The sequence below is a fragment of the Lepisosteus oculatus genome, chromosome 5, assembly GCF_040954835.1.
Source record: "Lepisosteus oculatus isolate fLepOcu1 chromosome 5, fLepOcu1.hap2, whole genome shotgun sequence".
Taxonomy (NCBI): Eukaryota; Metazoa; Chordata; class Actinopteri; order Semionotiformes; family Lepisosteidae; genus Lepisosteus; species Lepisosteus oculatus.
In genome coordinates this window covers 9816966-9835344 of record NC_090700.1, presented here as the reverse complement: position 1 = coordinate 9835344, position 18379 = coordinate 9816966, and the positions used below count along the sequence as shown (strand labels likewise).

Sequence of the window (18379 nt, the reverse complement as noted above, 5' to 3'; positions counted from 1 at the left end):
GTGACACACTCATCTTCAGATGCAGTTAAAGGACTCCAAGTGAAGGGGTTTTAGAAATGTAACAGCATTTCCCTTTTGAACACCCAGCGTTATCCGTTTAATGAATGGGGTACATAATATTGAACTGATATGCAGATTATAATAGGTACTCCACACATCATCATCAAGCATCCTTAAATATTTTTCAGTTTGTAACAAACCTACCACTTCCTACCGCATTTCAGGTGTGGCGTGTGGGTATGTGTACCTGTGAGTCGGTGATCCACTGACAGTCCCCGTTCTCCGAGCTGGCCAGCTCCTCTACCAGCACCGCGGGGAAGACGCCCACGCGCCCGTTGAACTCCCCCTCCCAGAAGCCGTCGTCCTCCTGGTTGTCCCGGTTGAGGATGCGGATGATGGCGCCCTCCGGGAACGACAGCTCATCGTCCGTCTGCCCCTCGTAGTCGTACAGCGCCTTCACGAAGCTCACTGCAAGCCAGGGCGCGCACGGAAGAAATTAACAGGCGTCCCGCTCGCAATCCCACACTGCCTCAACGCGGAGTGCCACACCGCTGCTATAACTTTAACAAACTCTACACTCTTGCCACGTACTTTGTAAGTGTTTGGGTTAGCATGATTTATGTTAGTGACAATTAATTTGCAACTAATTAATACCTGACATGCATTACCATACAGACTCACTAAATTGCACCAATGGCTATTATTCACCTTGATCAATCTGCACTGACAAGTACTGCATTTCCTGATTTATTTCTTTAAACAACGATCTAGAAGTGAATGAAGGAGGATTCCTACTAGTAATTAGTATTTATTTATTAGTACTTGTGGGAGACCGGGTATTCAGATGCGGGACAATTGTACATTTACAACTATTCAATGTTATATTTTCAAGATTCATATATCCATCCGCCCACTTTCTAACCATCTCATCCAAGACAGGGTCGAGGTGGAGTTGTAGCCTATCCCAGCAGCCCATTGGCGCATCAGGAATTGAACCCAGGGCCTCAGCACTGCGGGGCAGCAATGCTGACTGAAGAACCACAATGCCGTTTACCTCATGTACCGTATAACCAATATTCTGAAATATGGATTTCTGCAATATCTCAAAACGGAGAAAAAAGGGGCCTGGAAGGAGGCCAACACACTTTGCGCCCATCTTGGAACTGAACAAGTCGAGTATGTACGGCTCTCCGAGCGCGTGGTGTAGGTGCTCTTACTGTTGGCATCCCCGTTCATGCTGCCTGATGCCAGCTCAGGCTCGGTGGAGTTGCTGGAGCTGTGTGACCGGGCGTCCAAGGCGGCCAGGGACTGCAGCATGCTGAGGAGACTGTTGGACGTGGGGAACTGAAGGTACTTCTCGGGGACATAGCCCACATGGCCCGACTTGTTCCTTGCCTGGAATCAGCAAACCCCATTAGTTAGGCGATGTCTATTGCGTCAGCTGCCCTCTTGCAGTTAAGTGTGATGCCACAATTTTGCGTCAATTATATACACAGAAGCCCCTGGAAAGCCCAATGTAAAAATGCAGCAGCTGCTATAACTAAGTGTGTCTGATCTGCCGATAAGGGCTTCTGGGTTCTTATTTCCACATCATATGGGTGGCAGAATAAAACATGTAGGACATAAGGGGATGATGTATTAATTGTCCACCAGGCAGAACATGTTTAAAGGAAGTCCGTATTTAGTCTTAAAAAGTGCAATTAACTCATCAAGCATATTAATGAACATAGGAGTTCAAAACAACTCCCTCCAAGTAACCTATAGCTTTGAATGTGTTGCAACTGCATCATGCAATTCATGGATCAACCTTACTAAGGACTGAAGAGGATAACATTAGTACTTCATTAAGACGGTAGCCTCAATAGCAGTTCCCACAAAGCCAGGAGCGCTCTTGTACCTTCACCCAGTCCTCCATGTCTCCGTCCTCAATCACCTCCAGCACCTCCTGCTCCTCAATGGTCAGCTCATCAGGCTGGGAGGCCTGCAAAACCGCACAGCAGGCCCAGGTTAGACAGGAGTGTTAACACTTACAGGATGCTGGGCTGACACCAATTCTTAGCATATGAAGATTGAAAAGCCTGAAACTGTTTGCAAAAAGTGCCAGCTCCAGGATTTTCATTTTTGTCACATCAGACTGCCACGTCACACAAAAGGGTGACATACTGTTGACGTGAAAGGAAATAAGAGAACTTGAAGGAACAGAACAAACTGAAACAGAACTAAGAATTAGATCTGAACAGTTTTCTGTGGTAACGCTGGCAGTCTTTTTTTGTAAGGATCACGAGTGAACACAGCACTCGTTACTTCAAAGGAAGTCAATGTAGGTGCATGGATGTGTCTTGATTCCATTACCTTGTATGAGTAGATCACCTTGCAGGTCAGTGGGTAGTTCCTTAGGGTGCCAGATGGACTGGAACTGCTGTCGTCAAACACGTCCATGTTGTCCTCAAATTCTTCCCCTTCCTCTCTGTCAAAATCTGTACCAGTCTGTGGACACAAAAAATCCTCAGTCATAGCAGGTCTTGGATTATAAAAGATGAGCTATAGAGCCTGCTGGCTTGTCTGGGCCCGGGATATTCTCAGTTTAAAGAAGGAGGGGAACCTGCTGGATTTTGTCATCCTGAAGCAGTGTTCACCCACACCAAAGCCAGCGTCTTTTCAAAAGATGGTAAAGTGATAGCTGTGCATTCCCTGTTCCCATCTTTTTTGCTTCTTTTCCTTCAACCGAAAGCAGTCAGGCTCTTACAAAGGGCTAGCCACCTGGAGGGCTGTCCTCCCCTGGGAGTTGAGATGGCTGCAGCGATGCTGAACAATCCCTCAGTAATAAGGAGTTGGACAATGATAATACAGGCTGCCAAGAGGAGTGCAGAGTGACAACAAGGGCTCGATTCATCAGGTCTTTGGACTACAGTAAAGCAGACAATGCATTTTATAAGATGAACAGGTACATGAAAAAACAATCTGTTAGCAAGTTGTTCTTACAAGTTGGAAAGGTCTGACTTTAACTCTAAGACGGGTGACTGAAGGAGCAAAATGTTTTATTTACTAGATTCCTTCCTTAAATAATGGTGCACAACCATTTCCCCCTTGTATTTCATTACAATTGTTAACCACATAAAGTAGCAAAACACCTGTAAACCACTTTAACAAATGAGAAAATAAAGAGACATTTAAAAAAGCACAAGTCTTGATTCCAATTTGTAAAAAATAAAACTCCCTTACAATGACAGTGACATATTAACGCTTCCAATTACTGTGTTAAGACAAACAATTCTTTGAGAACTTGAGAAATACATGATTTGCAAAGCGCACACGCCCACTCTCATGAAACTGTCTCATTAAGATGTGTGTGGAGCCCAGAACAGTTGAGCTGATGGCAGCCTGCTGGGCCACTGAACCAAGCTCCATCACTGGATATGATGACAGGGCCCGTCTCTGCTCGTATTGATCTGCCATGTTTTATTAAACAGGCAGGCACTCGACGAGAACAGCAGGAGAACTGGAGCCATGAGGTGTTAAATCTGGGGCTCTGTCGATGCAGCTCCAGCTCAGTGCTGATCTTGGTCAGTTTTTGAAAGCTGTTTCTGGAAGGTCAGACCGCAGTGACGGCCACTTAGGATCAAGCATGTCTAGACATGCCTTTACTTTCAACTGAAATACCAGTTCTGCTTAGGGTTTACTCCTAATTATTAGGCATTATCTGAAAATGCATGACACTTATTTTTTTTACAAGAATGAAAAGATTACTTCTTCATATCAAAAGTCCTTCAAAGACTTCCTTCTCTGCACTCTGTGAAATCATTTCTGTAAACTGTTCTACAAAAGAACACTGAAACCCAAGTCACCGACAGAATCCTCCATTTGTAATCCAGGTTTCTCGCAGGAAAACCACTAAATGTGTCATGTGAAGCCCACGTCCTGGCCTCCATCCCTTTCCCTTCTTCCTTTCTGCACCGCAGTGTGACATGAACAGAATTTTAAGGGCTGGAGTGTAACAGTCAACATGGAAGGCAGAGGCGCCCAGTGGAAGGACAATGAAAGAAGAAACGTGGATCAGATGATGATGACCGAGACCACAAAAGCAAACTCCTGCTTCTTCTACTGCCAAACGGGCCAAATGAAAAATCCACACTGCTCTTATTTTCTAGAACAATACAAACAATCACAGTCATTTTGCTTTCTGGCAGGCCTAATAGTTCACTATGATTGGTTTGCAACCCTTGACCACAGTTAAGTTTAATGAAATATTGCAAGAGAATTACCTATAGTGTCATTTTCTTTTTTGTTCTTAAGTATCCTTTTTCTTTATGTTTTCAGTTTAACCTTTTCTATATATCCATTTTTTTATCCCTGCAATTTCCCACTCTTGATGGTATTTGGTAGCTGAAGGTTTTTTTTATTTTTCTACCCAACAGTTATAAGGAGCTCGATACCAAATCTGAAGCCTTACCCAGCTGGATGGCCATACAGTAGCTGGTAAAAGAGGATGATAGAGGTCTTCCCAGTCTGCAGATTCATAATTTATATGGCATAACTTCCTAAATTTACTTGGCGATAAGTTAAAGCTCCTCAGATGAGTTTAAGGCAGTAAAATTTAATTTTCCATTTTATACGTTCATCAAGGGATGAACTTATAATAAAACACCAATGCCTCACTTTAAGTTAAAACATAGATACATTCGTATTCTTTTTTTAAATTTTCTTATTCAGTTTAATTCACAGAGAGCTGAAAAATGGGGAAGTTCTTCAAGCCTTCAAAGAAAAAAAGGTTTGAGACAATTCAGAATTGTGCAAATCAAGACATTTTAGCAAGTATGTTTTTAGATGTTTTAAAAAAGAGGTTTAACTGAAAACTAAAGACAAAAATACATTATTTAAAAGGAAGACTTCCTGGCCACTGCAAATGTTTGGATTGGACAGGCTTTACGCTATACACTCTGCAACATCAGATAAACAGCAGTAGAACCTTTTCTACATTACATGTTCTCTGTAAGACCTGAATCTACAATTCTATCTCAGTCTATGCTCTGGTTCTTAAAAACGTAGGCAAGCACAGCTGTAGAGCTACAGCTAAGTTACAGTTACAGTCTCCCTTCTCTTATGGAGTCCAAAGAAAGATATTTTTAAAGTTATCTTTGGTTTCAAGCTCAGGACTGGTTTGGCACAACAGCTTTTTTTTTTATCCAGGCCTAGTGATTGCCCTTTACTTAGTGATTACTTTATTAAGAGTCTGTGGGCATAGCTCAGATGTGCTATGAATACTCAGCACATTCTGCAGGGAAAAGTGCTTAACAAATTAACATTTAAGAGGAAAGAGAAGTTAAAAAGAAAAACTGTAAATCCCCCCCAAGCCCAGGTCGTCCCCCTACAATGAGCATTCTCAATGAAGCACACAATACAAGCACAACTTTTTTTCTAGTAGTCACTGAGCCACATTCATCTAACGCCTCCAATTACTAAAATAAGAAAAAACAGAAAACAGTAGCAGGAAGCATCTTCATGGCACATATGGCAGCTCAAGGTTAACTGCGCAGTCACCACTAAGCTATGAGGCTTTCAGCAGTTCACCAAGGACAAAAGTTATTTCTCGGAAACAATGGCTGACTTGGGCTTAATGTTAAAGTCATGAGTACATGAAAAAAAAAAAAGCTCCGTGCTCTGAAAGTCACACTGTTCCAGTGTCACACGGCCTGCCCGACAGCCTGACAGGTAATTTCCAATTTGTGCCATGAGCCATCTGGAATCTGTGGGCTGCTGTTTGTTTTGAAGACAATAATGATGACAGCATAGAATACAAACCATCTCACTTCTTTCCAATTATGTGAGCAAGCCGGAGGGTGTTTGCTTTAGGAAATGCAACAATGCACCATGTCCGGTGAAACAGGCACACTCCCAGCCAGAACAATTCACATGTCTGCTTCAGTATTCTTTCTTTTTAATTCTTCTAGCCTTGGAAAGCCACACACACTTCAGTCACGGAAAGGGAAGCAAGGTCTGACAGATAAGGGGAGTGCTGTCAACAAGACATACATAACACTGCATATCTTTACGCGAAAGCACACACAGTTGGTTCATATTACAGTCTAACACCTCATAACAGACCCTTTCCCAAAATGTTCTTTGTTATACAGTGTAATTATGACCTTGCAGGAACTTAAGCAATGTCCGAGTAGCATATTTTACTGAGTACGTATGCAGTGCAGTCTTCTGCTTTGCTGCCTGTTATGGACTGTGTATATGGTGCTGGTGGTGTGTTGCCTTGGCTCTGCAGCTCTGTGTCCAGGCTGGTGCGGTTTTCTCACCGAGAGTGAGGGGTCGTGGCTGGTCAGGCTGGGCAGGCTGGCCCAGCGCTCGTTCTCCAGCTCCTCCATCACCTGGTTCATGGCGCTCTTCAGCCAGGTGTCCACGGAAACGCCAATCTGCCGCAGGAGGTCGAGGCGGGCCTCCGCCTTCAGCTTCACCGTCTGCCCAGGGAACAAGAACACCGTGAGAGAGCGAGAGCACAGAGGCTGAACTAGGAGGGGATGTGTGCTACAAAGATCTGAGAACAAATACCAACTAGAAGATACGAATAATGCAGGAAGTGGACATCAGCATACCAGCAGAGAGTATCACCAAAAGAGAAGTTAAAAAAACGGGGAACATGAACAGACACTCAAGAAAGCAGACAACAAGTGTCAAACGTCAGAGAGGATCAACAACTAGGGAAAACACCACTACCACATGAGTAATGTTGAATGCTGCTGTGAGAAAAGAGCCACACACTATTATCTAAGCAGTAAGGCCTGGATTAGGACAGATGGACAAGGAATGGGACAGGAAATGGCAGCAAATGCTGGAAATAGGCAGCAAATTAAATTGTTCTGAGGGGCTGCATAAGCTGTCTCACCCAAGATATATTTTTTTTTTAACACCAACTGAAACAGAATTTTATTACCTGATACTTTATCATACTCTTTTAGAAATTTCTTCTCTAGAAACGGTATTGTGATGCTTCTAATACATAAAAAGTGGTTCCGTCTGGACAGCATCTATTTGTCAGCTTGACATGACAGCAAAGCAAATTTTGATCTCCCTTCCTCCTGCTTTCTCTTAGAAGTCTCTATAACTGCCACACCCTGATTATATAACAGGGGCATCTCCAGAGGTCTTCAGGTTCTAATAGATCACAGGTTAAAGAAACAGCTACCCGTGAATTAAGCAGAATGAGTTCAGTGTGTAAGCAGGGTCCCTAAGGAGCACAAGAAGACTGAAAATTGATGGATGGACTTTTTTATCAATTTATTTCATACATTTGGTTATGTCAGAGGTTCCTAAGGTTTTACAGACTTGTGAACAGGTAGTGTAGGTTGGGAACTTAGTGATGACAAAGGCTTTTTTTTTTTGCAGCTTCCTTTACAATAACATCGTGCAGGGTGCACTCTGCAGACACTGTGAATTTTTGTGTTTGTTTACTGAGCTAAGGTGAACCAACTATGACAAAAATAAAATTGCTCCCCTAATTCAAACAACTGTCCGGTTTGTTCACCTATGAAGGCCCCCAGGATGTTTTTTTACATGTGTATTATTTATATGTACCTCTGTTCATTCAATTTGGAAGAACTGAAAGATGATACAAAGGACATTATGTCCAGTGGCACACTGTACCAGCTCTTTACTTCTGAATCCTTCAGTTTAGTGGAACGACTGACAGATTCAGAGGACAAGTGCCAAAGCACAGCTGATCCAACACTGCGTGACTGAATGTCTCAAGTTTGAATTTAATCTGAATGCTGGAGTCCTAATTGTGTTAGCTGAGGCCTGAGGTTATGAACACTGCAGTGTCTAAGCACTAGAGCATCTTTTAATTCAGCAATTTATACAAAGTAAACTCACAAACACAGGTACTTGTGTCACTGTCATTAAGAAAATAACATGCTTTATTGTACCCAACTTTGTTTTGATGCCAAAAAAGTTACAAAGTAAGTTTCCTAGTCAGAATCTATGTGCTTTGAATTATTAATACTAATTACATCAACTGTAGGAGAAAAGAACTTTGTCTTTTTGGATAATTGCAGATTATCAGAAAGAGTGACGTGAACTGTGACACTAACTTTTTTATTTCCCACTACACCTTAATGGGTAATTAAATTAAATATTTATACTACTGCGACATTGCACAGCACTTTGAAGGCAAGGAGACAAACACAAACCCAGATATTTAATTAATATTGTATCTGTATAAGAATTAGTGTTTCCTTTTAAATCTTTTTTTTAAATGACCATTTACTGTCAAGATTTTAATTTTAAATGAGATTCTTTTGGCTTCCAGAAGAGGGAGCCAAAGAGTTTAGCGAAGTATGAATCCCTTCTCTTCATGAAAGAGTAATGTGAGTATTCACACACAAAAGTATAGCATTTCATTTTAAGAATGCCAATAACAATTTGCCAATGTTTTCTGAAAAGAAAAATCAATTCATATCAGCTGGCAGGAGAAGGAAATTAAAATGAAAAAAAAACACAAGACTGAACTTTATAGCTGTGAAATATGAAACTGATGTATTAAGAACACTGTTCACGTCTAGAAACTTACAGATTTTTCCCACAAAATGTTCGATAATTCGATAATTGAAGATGATACATGTTCAATCATAAACATACATTTCATATGAAAAAGTGTTACCTCAGCTTTTCGGATATTCTCTTTAGCTTCTTCGATTTTTAGCTCCAGTTCATTGCGACTTTGTTCTGATGGCAAAATCCCATGTGTCTCACACTCTTCCAACGTCTGCAGGTAAAGAACGACAAATGGTCACATTGGTAATCTCTCAACAATACGTGACATCTGGGAATGTCTTCCTAAGCTTTCGTACAGCTTGTATTAAAACTTCTGTATTTCTCTGTGTCAATAAGTTAACCTGATAGCCAATGATAAATTGATCTTAGCTACCTGTATTTTCTGCTCTCTACCAAGAGCTATTGTTGATACGGCACTGGAGAGTTTTGTTTTATATAATTCACCAAACAAATATCAGGATAGACTTTAGAATGAGGCTATCACACACCTTCTTTTAAAAGCACTGACCCACAACTTTATAAAGACTATAAACTAGCGAAAGCGAAAGAACTAAAATCATGATTGCACTGCTAGTTGCTGATAACGGGCAGCTACTAACCTACACACCTAGTAAGCCATTTGCTAAAATGATATAGGCTGATTAAAGGGACTTTTCTAAAAGCAATGAAAGTCAGATCAGTGGCTCAAATGAACAATGTTTTGGCATGTTTTTCCATCCGCTATAAGAAATCCACCAAAAATTAGATTACAAACCGCCTTTGTGTTTGAAAGTAAGAACAAAAATCAGAAAAAGTCTGCTTTCCACACAGAGCATCTACAGTTCACACAACAGTGATTCTAAAGGCTATAAAAAGGGAACTGCAGTCCAAATTTCTCAGACTGAAACTAAGTTCTCGGTTATTAAATCTTGGGAACAAAATAAATTCCTTGACGGTGTAAAAAAAAATGTTCAAATTTCGAATTTATAAGTAAAATATAAGTACAATATCATGAACTTTTATGAAAGTACTGTACGGTCGGCCACTGTTGTCACAAACTCCTGGTCTCGCCACGGGCAAGTGAGAAAGCTTGCGCGCATTGCAGAACAGCAGAAATGTTCCAGCACCATCTGCATGCACGGTTAACAAGTAGTATTTTTGGCAAAACTGTCTGGAAGTCGAGAGCAAGATTTCTACTGGATGAAAAGAGATATATTCATAAGCCTGCTTGTTTACAATGTAACAGAGCTGCTGCACGTCACGGGATGTTTTGTTGCCTCGTTCTGAATTGCAGAACATGACGCGGCACATAACGTTGTCAATTTTAGTCAATTTAGTCAATGTTGTTATGTAAATTGGAGGTTTTACACATTACCGTGTACATGTTACTTCCATTATGGTTTGAAAAGCACTCATCAATGCTGAATCTTTCTGACCCAGAAATATCAAAATAATAGCTTTGCTGTTCCCCTTTAGTTGTGTTCTTCTATTTGTTATATCAATTCCAGGTGAAAAGGCTTGTTTGCAGGTTCTGCAATAGGTGTCAGGCACTGGTGCTGGCACTTAGAAGACTTTTCAAAAACTACAGGACTTTCGGGATCCATCTTTACCCTTATTTCTTAATAATCAGCAGTGGCATCGCAAAACCCAATAGCAATACAGGAGTCACAGGCCTGGTGGGGGGGTTACTGTGTTTGGGCCTCACCCTCTGGTTGTGGATGATGTTCTTGTGCTCCCGGGCCACACGGGTCGCCCATTTCCGGGCCTCTTTGTTCAGGCTGTGCTCCTCCGTCGTACCACTCTCCGACTCCAGCTGTCGGCTCTGGAATTCAAGCACACGGTCACCCCCGCGCCCTGCGACAGCCCCGCGCGCGCCCGTCACCCTCCACGCTGCCCAGTGCGCTCGGACAAACCGCCCGAAGGCGCTGGGAGCAAAAGCAGCAGGCCGGCCTTCAGAATTCCAGGTGAGGGCTATCACAGCACTAACAAGTCCCACTGCGGGATTGTCACAAAAAGAATAAGACTCAACTAGACAGCGCGTAGTCCTGACACGGTCTTTAAACACTGCTCTCATAATTCGACCTGTTGTTGTTCGTCTGTGAGAGGCTCAGACTGGAACCGGAATGCCCAGGTATGAAGACAGAAACAAAAAATGCATAAACAAATAAGCATGAAACAATAAGGTCCCTACTGGTATACTCACCTTATCTATCACAATGATCTCTGCTGGCTTTTACTTGTGTATCTTATTAAGTTCAATAGAGCACACTACATTATTTGAAAGTCCTGGAAATTGTCATGTGGTATAAAGCTAACACTTACAATGCAGATGGAGATTCTCAACACAACAATCACAAAATCTATCCATTTTAGTGCCACTTCAGCTCCAGTCTGAAAAGCACGCCGATGTCTATAAGCTGGCTCACAGATTTATTACTACTAAAAGAAGAGCAGCATGCCAAGAAAGAAGCATGTAGCAAATGAAATACCCAGAACTACAGGGCAACATCAGAAGAAAGTGAAAAGAATATCAAGTTTGGTATAAATAATACACGATAAATGCAGACAAACTGACTTCAGAAATAAATCTCATTCATTAGGAATGACTGACATACTTAGTCAAACCATGTTAGAAAGGTAATGCACACTGTGCTTGAATGTGAACAGGTTTAAAGCAGAGAAAAAACATTTTACCAAATACTTTCATTAAAAATAATGGACAAATATAATTTCATTTTTTTTTCTACTGTATGTGTAAAATAGAGACTGGACCGTTTCTCTGCTGAGAAAATTGTCACATTAAGTAGCTTTTTCTTAGCTAAAACAAAAAAAAATCATTTGTTAGATGTTATTCAATTCATGTTTCGAAGAGAACTAATCTGCTTTTAACTACCAATAGGCATATTGGGATGATGATGATGCAAAATCAATCCAGCACTTTTGGACAGCTCAGGCCAAAGTTTTATACAACCCAACATTTTGTTTAGTTGTGTTTGTGTATTCAGGATTTTAGAGATACCAGCACCAATAACTGTGCTAAGATCTGATGACACTAAAACCTTCACAAAGGTTTGTTTTATGCTCCGCAAACATTAAAAAGCAAGACATCCATAACTGATGTTGTACATGAAACCTCCTGTCCTGTGAAGACGATGCTTCAGCAGGCATTTATCGTAAACATGCGAAACAAGCAGAGCAGACGCACACAACAGACAATTTAACCCCATCCCACAACAATAAAAGCCTTTCATTATGGGATATGCACATAGGACTCTAGGAATTCACAAGGGGGGAAAAAAAAACTTTGTCTTTTGCTTTAAAATTCCAACCATATTTCTGGGTGGCTGAAAAATGCACAATAAAAACCAGTTCAGCTGTGAACAACATGGGAAGAAAAAGGAGGCTAATCTTTTTAATTGGTTACAGAAACTGTTGTAAGCCATGAAAAAATAATTGAGAATAAAATGAAAAATAAAAAATGATTAAGCTAAAGTACGCTAGATTACAAATTCATCAGCAGGGTTCGCCCTCCAGGTTAAATGCATTTAACAGGCGTCATATTTCAAATTCAGCGCAGCCGAAGGTGAATTCCTTCAAACTCAGCACTTTTTTTCTGTAACCATGTTCTAGAATATAAAACACGAAAGGCAAAATCAATTGAAAGCTGGGAGTTCCTGTTTCTCTAGCATCCAGAGGCTTGGAATGAGCTGGCGATGCCGAACGAGGCCAGGAGGTTCAGCCTGTCCGCACGCTGCTGGGTTCAGTGACAGAGCGAGACTTCACAGAAATTCCTTTTAACAAGGAGCTCCAGGCTTCCACTAATACCCTGCGCCCTTGAATGTACGCCTTCTGTTTTTTTCTTTGCAATTTCCCAGCAAGAACACAACATCAGTAATATTTTATTAAGAACAGACCTCTGCCTGTTTGATTTCCAATGAAAACACACCCAGACGTGAACAAATTGCCTATTCTGTGCTAGGCTCACTGCAGGACAGGAGGGCCGGTCAAAGGCCTGTCCCATCACGGCTAAACCTGGAAGGTCACACCCAGAGAAGGCAGCTTAATCTGCCACCAAACACACATGGAGAACCCAGTGCTCTTCTCCTCACGCCTACTGGGGGAGGGAAGAGTTATATTATATATCTCATTTATATGTCATTATAAATGACAACACCAGAAGGGGAAAAAAAGTAAGAAACTAAAAAAAGACGCCATTCTCCACTAGAATATTCCTGTAATAGGAACCTCAGTGACTACACAACTATTAAATGCACTGAACAAAAGCTTATTATGGAACTAAACATGTGTAGTCGGTAAAACTGGCATCTCCCTGCCTGAACCCAGGGGGAAAAACGGTGTTAAAATACCAGTCGGCTGAAAAAATAAGCTCAGGTGGCAAAAATATGCAGTGAAATCACAAACTCTTCACTCAGCTGCTGGTGCTGGTACAGAACTCTTATCGAGTCACAGATGCTGTACTGCAGACGCGAGGGAGAGATTATAGAAACACACAGCCATGCAGAAGGATTTTTCACATGCAGTGTAAATGTAAATTCAGCGCTTTGACAATTCACCTACTCAAGTGTGAAAAACTCCCTTAGGTGGGTGGAATCAGCTTCTGAGCTTGAAACAGTTTCAAACTCATAAAATGCAGAGAACGTTCGCGAATTGATCTTTAATGCAACGCTGTGACAGATTCGGGAGGTTCCTTGAACAGATCTTTAAAAGGCCCTGTTCTCTCAAGGTACTTTCTGCTAGCAGATAACTACGTGTGTGTGTGTGTGTGTGTAGGGGGGGGGGGGGGTCCCCTAACTTTACTACAAAAAAGTGAAAATATTTTAATTACAAAGCTTGTCATGCACATAACCATGGCAACCTAGACTTGGAGAAACTGCTCATGATCTGTTATGATTAATGTGCCACAAACCCTCTGCCCTGAGGGGCAACAATCGCTGGGCCTGGGACCACCAGAGCCTTATTTTTTCCCACTGGGAGTTTTTGTTTTCGGTTAACGCCTAACTAAATCTGTAAAGCGCTCTGGGGTAAGGTGTTGCAAAGGGCGCCCATAAAATGATTGATTGACCTTACTGATGCACGTAAAGCTTCCTCGCTACATTTTCAGAGAGCTCAATTCCAACTGTCTTTGGACACATGATTCTTTCCAAACTAAGTAACAGATACAGATGAATGCGTTCTTCAACTGCCTGCTGGCAGCACTGCTACACAGCATTTCTGCGCAGAAAGTAATTAAATTGCCACCTTGTTGCTAGTCAACAAGCACGGTTTTCTGTAGCACTGAAAAAAGGCAGCGACTTTGTTCTCAGTGTGGCTGAAGCCTGGCAATGCAAGGGCTTACAACAAACAAAGAAACAACAGAACAGCGGAGAAAAATAATGAAAGTACTAGCAACTGTATCACATTCGGCAAGCTGGCAAATTTTCAGTAGTGTTACAGTCATGTGCATATCCCATAAATAACAGCACCTCAGCAGCATCACAGAGAAAGGCAGGCAGGCAGATTAAACAGAGGGACGTGCAGTGCACAGATTGTGTTCCATGTGCAGTGGCAACACTTGCTTTGGGATTGCATGATATGTAGGAGTACCCTCCACAGTACACCACTCACATAAAAAACAAAGAGCTGTCTACATTGAACAACTGCAAGGTTTGTTAAACTGCACCTGCACATTCTCCATTTTATGACGACAAAAAGATGAAACAAGGAGCCTGGCGTTCACCTGGCTATATGTTTATACTTCCGAGTCTAATCCCCATTCCTGCGATCGGCATGCAGACAACACCCAAAGAACACACAAGCAATTCCGTCTATACCAGCGTATACCTCGGCCAAGGTCATTCTCATAGCACTCACAGGCGAAGGCTCAATGTCCACCAACTGGATGGCATTTAAACTCTGAACAACAAACACACAATTGCACAAGGACAAGGACAGTTATAGAAGATGCAGTTAACACAGTGCAAAGCCATTATTTACACAACAGCCAAAAAAACAGCAGCTAGTGGATTCGTTTATGATGCCACTTTATGATGTCAAGTCTGCATGTGCAGGACAGTCAAGTGTTAAGTGCTGTAGTCCTCCTGTTAAAGAGCACAGTCTGTCCCAGCTCCATCAAGTCCTTTTGCCAGCAGATACGCAATGAGTCATCCCTGGACACTGTGACGTTGCCATGGGAACTGGACTGTTATAAGAAGAAATTAAATAAAAGGAGCAAGAATGCCCTACAGATTGTGACAATTTACCTGGGTGAAATCTATTGGAATTTTGGCTGTTGAAAGATATACACAACCCTTACTGATAAGGCAACGGTAACCAATTAACCTGTTTTGAGTATGAGAGGCAGTGATATGCATGTGTACAATGTCAGAACTTCCATCCCTTATTGTGCTCTTCATTACCACTTCAGTCTGAAATGGCAAACAGTGTGACGATGCACTTGTGTTTGTGATTTCAATGTGAAAAGCCAAGGTTAGCTTCAAAAGCACACAAATACAGTACATGGGACACCATTAATGCCAAATTTAAATCTCTTAGTTGGTGATTTTGCTGCACACTTACACTGATGGCGTTTCAACACCTGTGCCTCACCTGTTGTCATATGCATCCTCATGTGTGCCCCACCATATTGTATGTCATAAGCGTGAACAAAATCCCTTATTATTTAATAGAATGTTTGTTCTCTCGGCCATGGCCACCCAGTAAATTTGTGCTTCAATTAGTGATTAACAACATTGCCACCCCCCATTAAATAACTTCAGACTGAATGGAGAAACGTCTCTATCCCATATTCCAGGTTTTGCCTGGTTTTCCCAGGGCATTTCCATGCTGGCATTCAAACTAGTGGCACATCAATCCCCAGGCTGACCACTTAGCTAGTGGCTAAACCCTACTTCGAAGTATTGTGTGGACAGTATCTCTTGTGACTTTCAAACTTTCCTGTCTACAATGTTTACAAATGATTAATAAAGAAATAGAATAAACATAACTTCATGCAATCTCCTGTTTACATTGTGAATATGGGATTACTAAAGATTTCTATAGTGTTTCAGCACATATAGACAGGCAATTTAAATGCATGTCAGTGTTGAGAGAAAACGTGGGTAAATAAAGATCTCAATATCATGGATTTCTCAGGCTGTCCTGCTGACATTAGGCCCTGCGATTCCATCTCACTCTTTTATATCAACAAGCTTGTTCTCAAACAAAATGAGACCCTTCTCAAATGTTTTTTAATGTAAATTTAAAGATCCCAAAAAACGTGTGGGATATGAGAAAATATGAGAATGAACAAAGATTTTAAGGTTTATAAAAAAGCTTGAAATGATGTGTAGAACCGGTAAATAATACGGCTTAGACAAATCTGAATGTGTCCTTTCTTTCCTTCGAAAGAGAATGCATTCCAATTTCTTCTTCGTTCAAAAAGAAGCTGAAAATAAAACAAACAGCTGGAATCTGTCACAGTATGGAACAGGACTTCCTTGTTGTAACATAATGGCATGAGGCTTTAGGAACCCAACGTCTTCTGTATACTTTACTTGGAACGAAAACATTACAGTCACAGAATTCTTTAAGAAAATACTAATCTAGACAAACAGAAAGAACAGTTATTTTTGGTCTCTCATTGATTAGGTACGTCAAAAGCTGTTAGAACAGACAGGGTTACAGACACTGCACAGTGCTCTGTGCCAGAGAAACGCTGCTGTGTAGCCAAATAAAAGACAGGAAAAATCCTGTCACGAGACCAAGATCTGCCTGTGTCATAAACACATAAAATTCTCAAATCCCTCCAGAATGACTGGCTGAGAATGAAGAGATTGGCTGTATAGAGGAGGAGTTTACCATGTCGCTGTCACTGGGCTGAAACTGGAAACATTGTGCTTTGTGAAAGCACACGTTCTCTTGCATGAAAAGTTGTTGATTGAAATCCTGCACCACCTGGGAAAACACAAACACGCTTGAGTTTACATTGGCACTAACTTGCACTTCTCTCCAATTTTCATTAATGATGAGACTCAGGAACCACTGCGTCCTTTAGCTGCACTGGCAGCATAAACCCTTAATTTTTTTTTTTATCCTACACTGTGACAGACATGATGAATACACTACATTCATAGTGTAACTACATTCGAGGCTGGATAACTTGGGACGTTCGAGCCACAAACACCCTTAAAACAGAAAAGTAAAAATTAAGGGTATTCTGAAAACCCATGAAATGTGGACAAGGCTGCAAGAATGAAAAAAAAATGGATTTAAGGAAGGGAATACAATCTTGAATTGAACCCAAATGGCAAAAGCATTAAATTGAGATTATGTTAAAGTAAATAGAGTTTTTAACAGGGATTTTATTTCATATTGTGCATTTACAGGTTTAGGCCAGTTTACTAAGTAGACAAGCCCCAATTAAATTTTTTTTACCTCTGTTCCGCCTACAAATACAAATATAAAAGGGTGACTACCTTCATTTCAAGGATGAAAATAATATTATGATAAATTATTAAATTATAATAATAATAATAAAAGAAAAATGCAAAATGGACTCACTCTGCTAGATTTTTCCAACAGGAACTGGAATGTATTGTGGATAGCCTGGCAGGCCTCAAGTTCAGTCCGACAGAATGATATTAAATAATCCTTGACATGATCGTAGATACTTCCATCGAGAGCCTACGAGAAAGAGAGAAACAACAATGTCTTCTACAAGCAAAGGGAAAAGGAGAAGCTGCATGCATTTGGGTGAAACAACTAAGAGAGGCATTTTTATTTAACTGTGCCCGAGCATTTGTAATGTTGTTCAGAACTGTCATGGTGTGCTGAAACAGATTTCGATGGCCTTTACATAAGAATGATATGTAAATTTCATATTATCTAAAAAAAAATCATATTTCATAAGCTTTAAGTACTGTGACGGGCTTTGATTAAATTAATTTCCAGGCAGCCAAATGAGAGATGCATCTTCTTTCATGGTTTTTTAAAGTGGACATATAGTGGACATCAGCAAAATGTTGCATTTCCTTCTGACAGAGTCCTGTAAGTATAGAACCCCTCCACATACACACAAAGGACCCCCAAGTCTGCTCTGGAGTCTCAGCCCTTGAGCCAATTACTTCCTTGTTTTGTTCAGCACAGCCTGAGGTTAAAAAAGACTAAAGGCTGAACAGTTCAAAATAGAAGTGGAATCCAAGTCAGAACTGTAATAAAAAGCAAAATAGATGCACAAAATAAACACATTTTATACACGCAGTATTTGCTGCCTATTTGTTTTAAACCCTTAAAAAACACTGCACTGTCAAAGAAAAATCTACTGATGTGAACTAGAACATGCCTATTTGAATGAACCCCAAAAAACCTGTTTGTTGTACTGATGCAAATTAGTTTTTACCATCACTGGATATGAGTACCTCATTCATTCATTTTTCAAAACGTAAACAAAAAGCACTGAACTCAAGATCGGCAGCCAACCATTCAAAAAGATAAAGTAAAGTATTACACGTAAATCAGCATTGTATATAGCACACATGTTTAGCAAAAAGTTTATATTTCAAGGAGGTAGGCAATGCGAAGTCAAGATCTGTGACGGTTCCTTAAAAAGGGGCTTCACTGGCAAATTTAACTTGCAATACCGTCAAAAAGAATACTTCTATACAGGTGCATGTTCCACCAGTGGCAGAGCTCCCTAGTCCCTCAAAAAGGTGTCTGAAAGACCCTGTTTCATGCATCACCAGTTGATACCGGACTTCACTGTCACTATACAAATGTCTCCGGTGTTTATTTCTAGAGTATATCTCTGAAATCCAGAGAAACTCCAGTGCCAAAAAATGTGACATCC

At 40.9% G+C, this 18379-nt stretch overlaps 1 protein-coding gene across 2 annotated transcripts in view; it reads right to left on the bottom strand.

The window, feature by feature from the left end:
- LOC102691268 (F-BAR and double SH3 domains protein 2) overlaps window positions 1–18379 on the bottom strand; it is an 83102-nt gene that overhangs the window by 8997 nt on the left and 55726 nt on the right. Inside the window, exons 9-18 of one of the 2 annotated variants that reach the window (XM_015341477.2) lie at window positions 17095–17217; window positions 16393–16488; window positions 14377–14448; window positions 10241–10357; window positions 8663–8767; window positions 6303–6464; window positions 2353–2487; window positions 1898–1981; window positions 1218–1395; window positions 248–468 (exon numbers count right to left, since the gene is read on the bottom strand). In XM_015341477.2, coding sequence (XP_015196963.2) covers window positions 248–468; window positions 1218–1395; window positions 1898–1981; window positions 2353–2487; window positions 6303–6464; window positions 8663–8767; window positions 10241–10357; window positions 14377–14448; window positions 16393–16488; window positions 17095–17217 — 1293 coding nt within the window. The remainder of the gene's footprint in view (window positions 1–247; window positions 469–1217; window positions 1396–1897; window positions 1982–2352; window positions 2488–6302; window positions 6465–8662; window positions 8768–10240; window positions 10358–14376; window positions 14449–16392; window positions 16489–17094; window positions 17218–18379) is intronic. The other variant, XM_015341478.2, reaches the window with a different exon arrangement.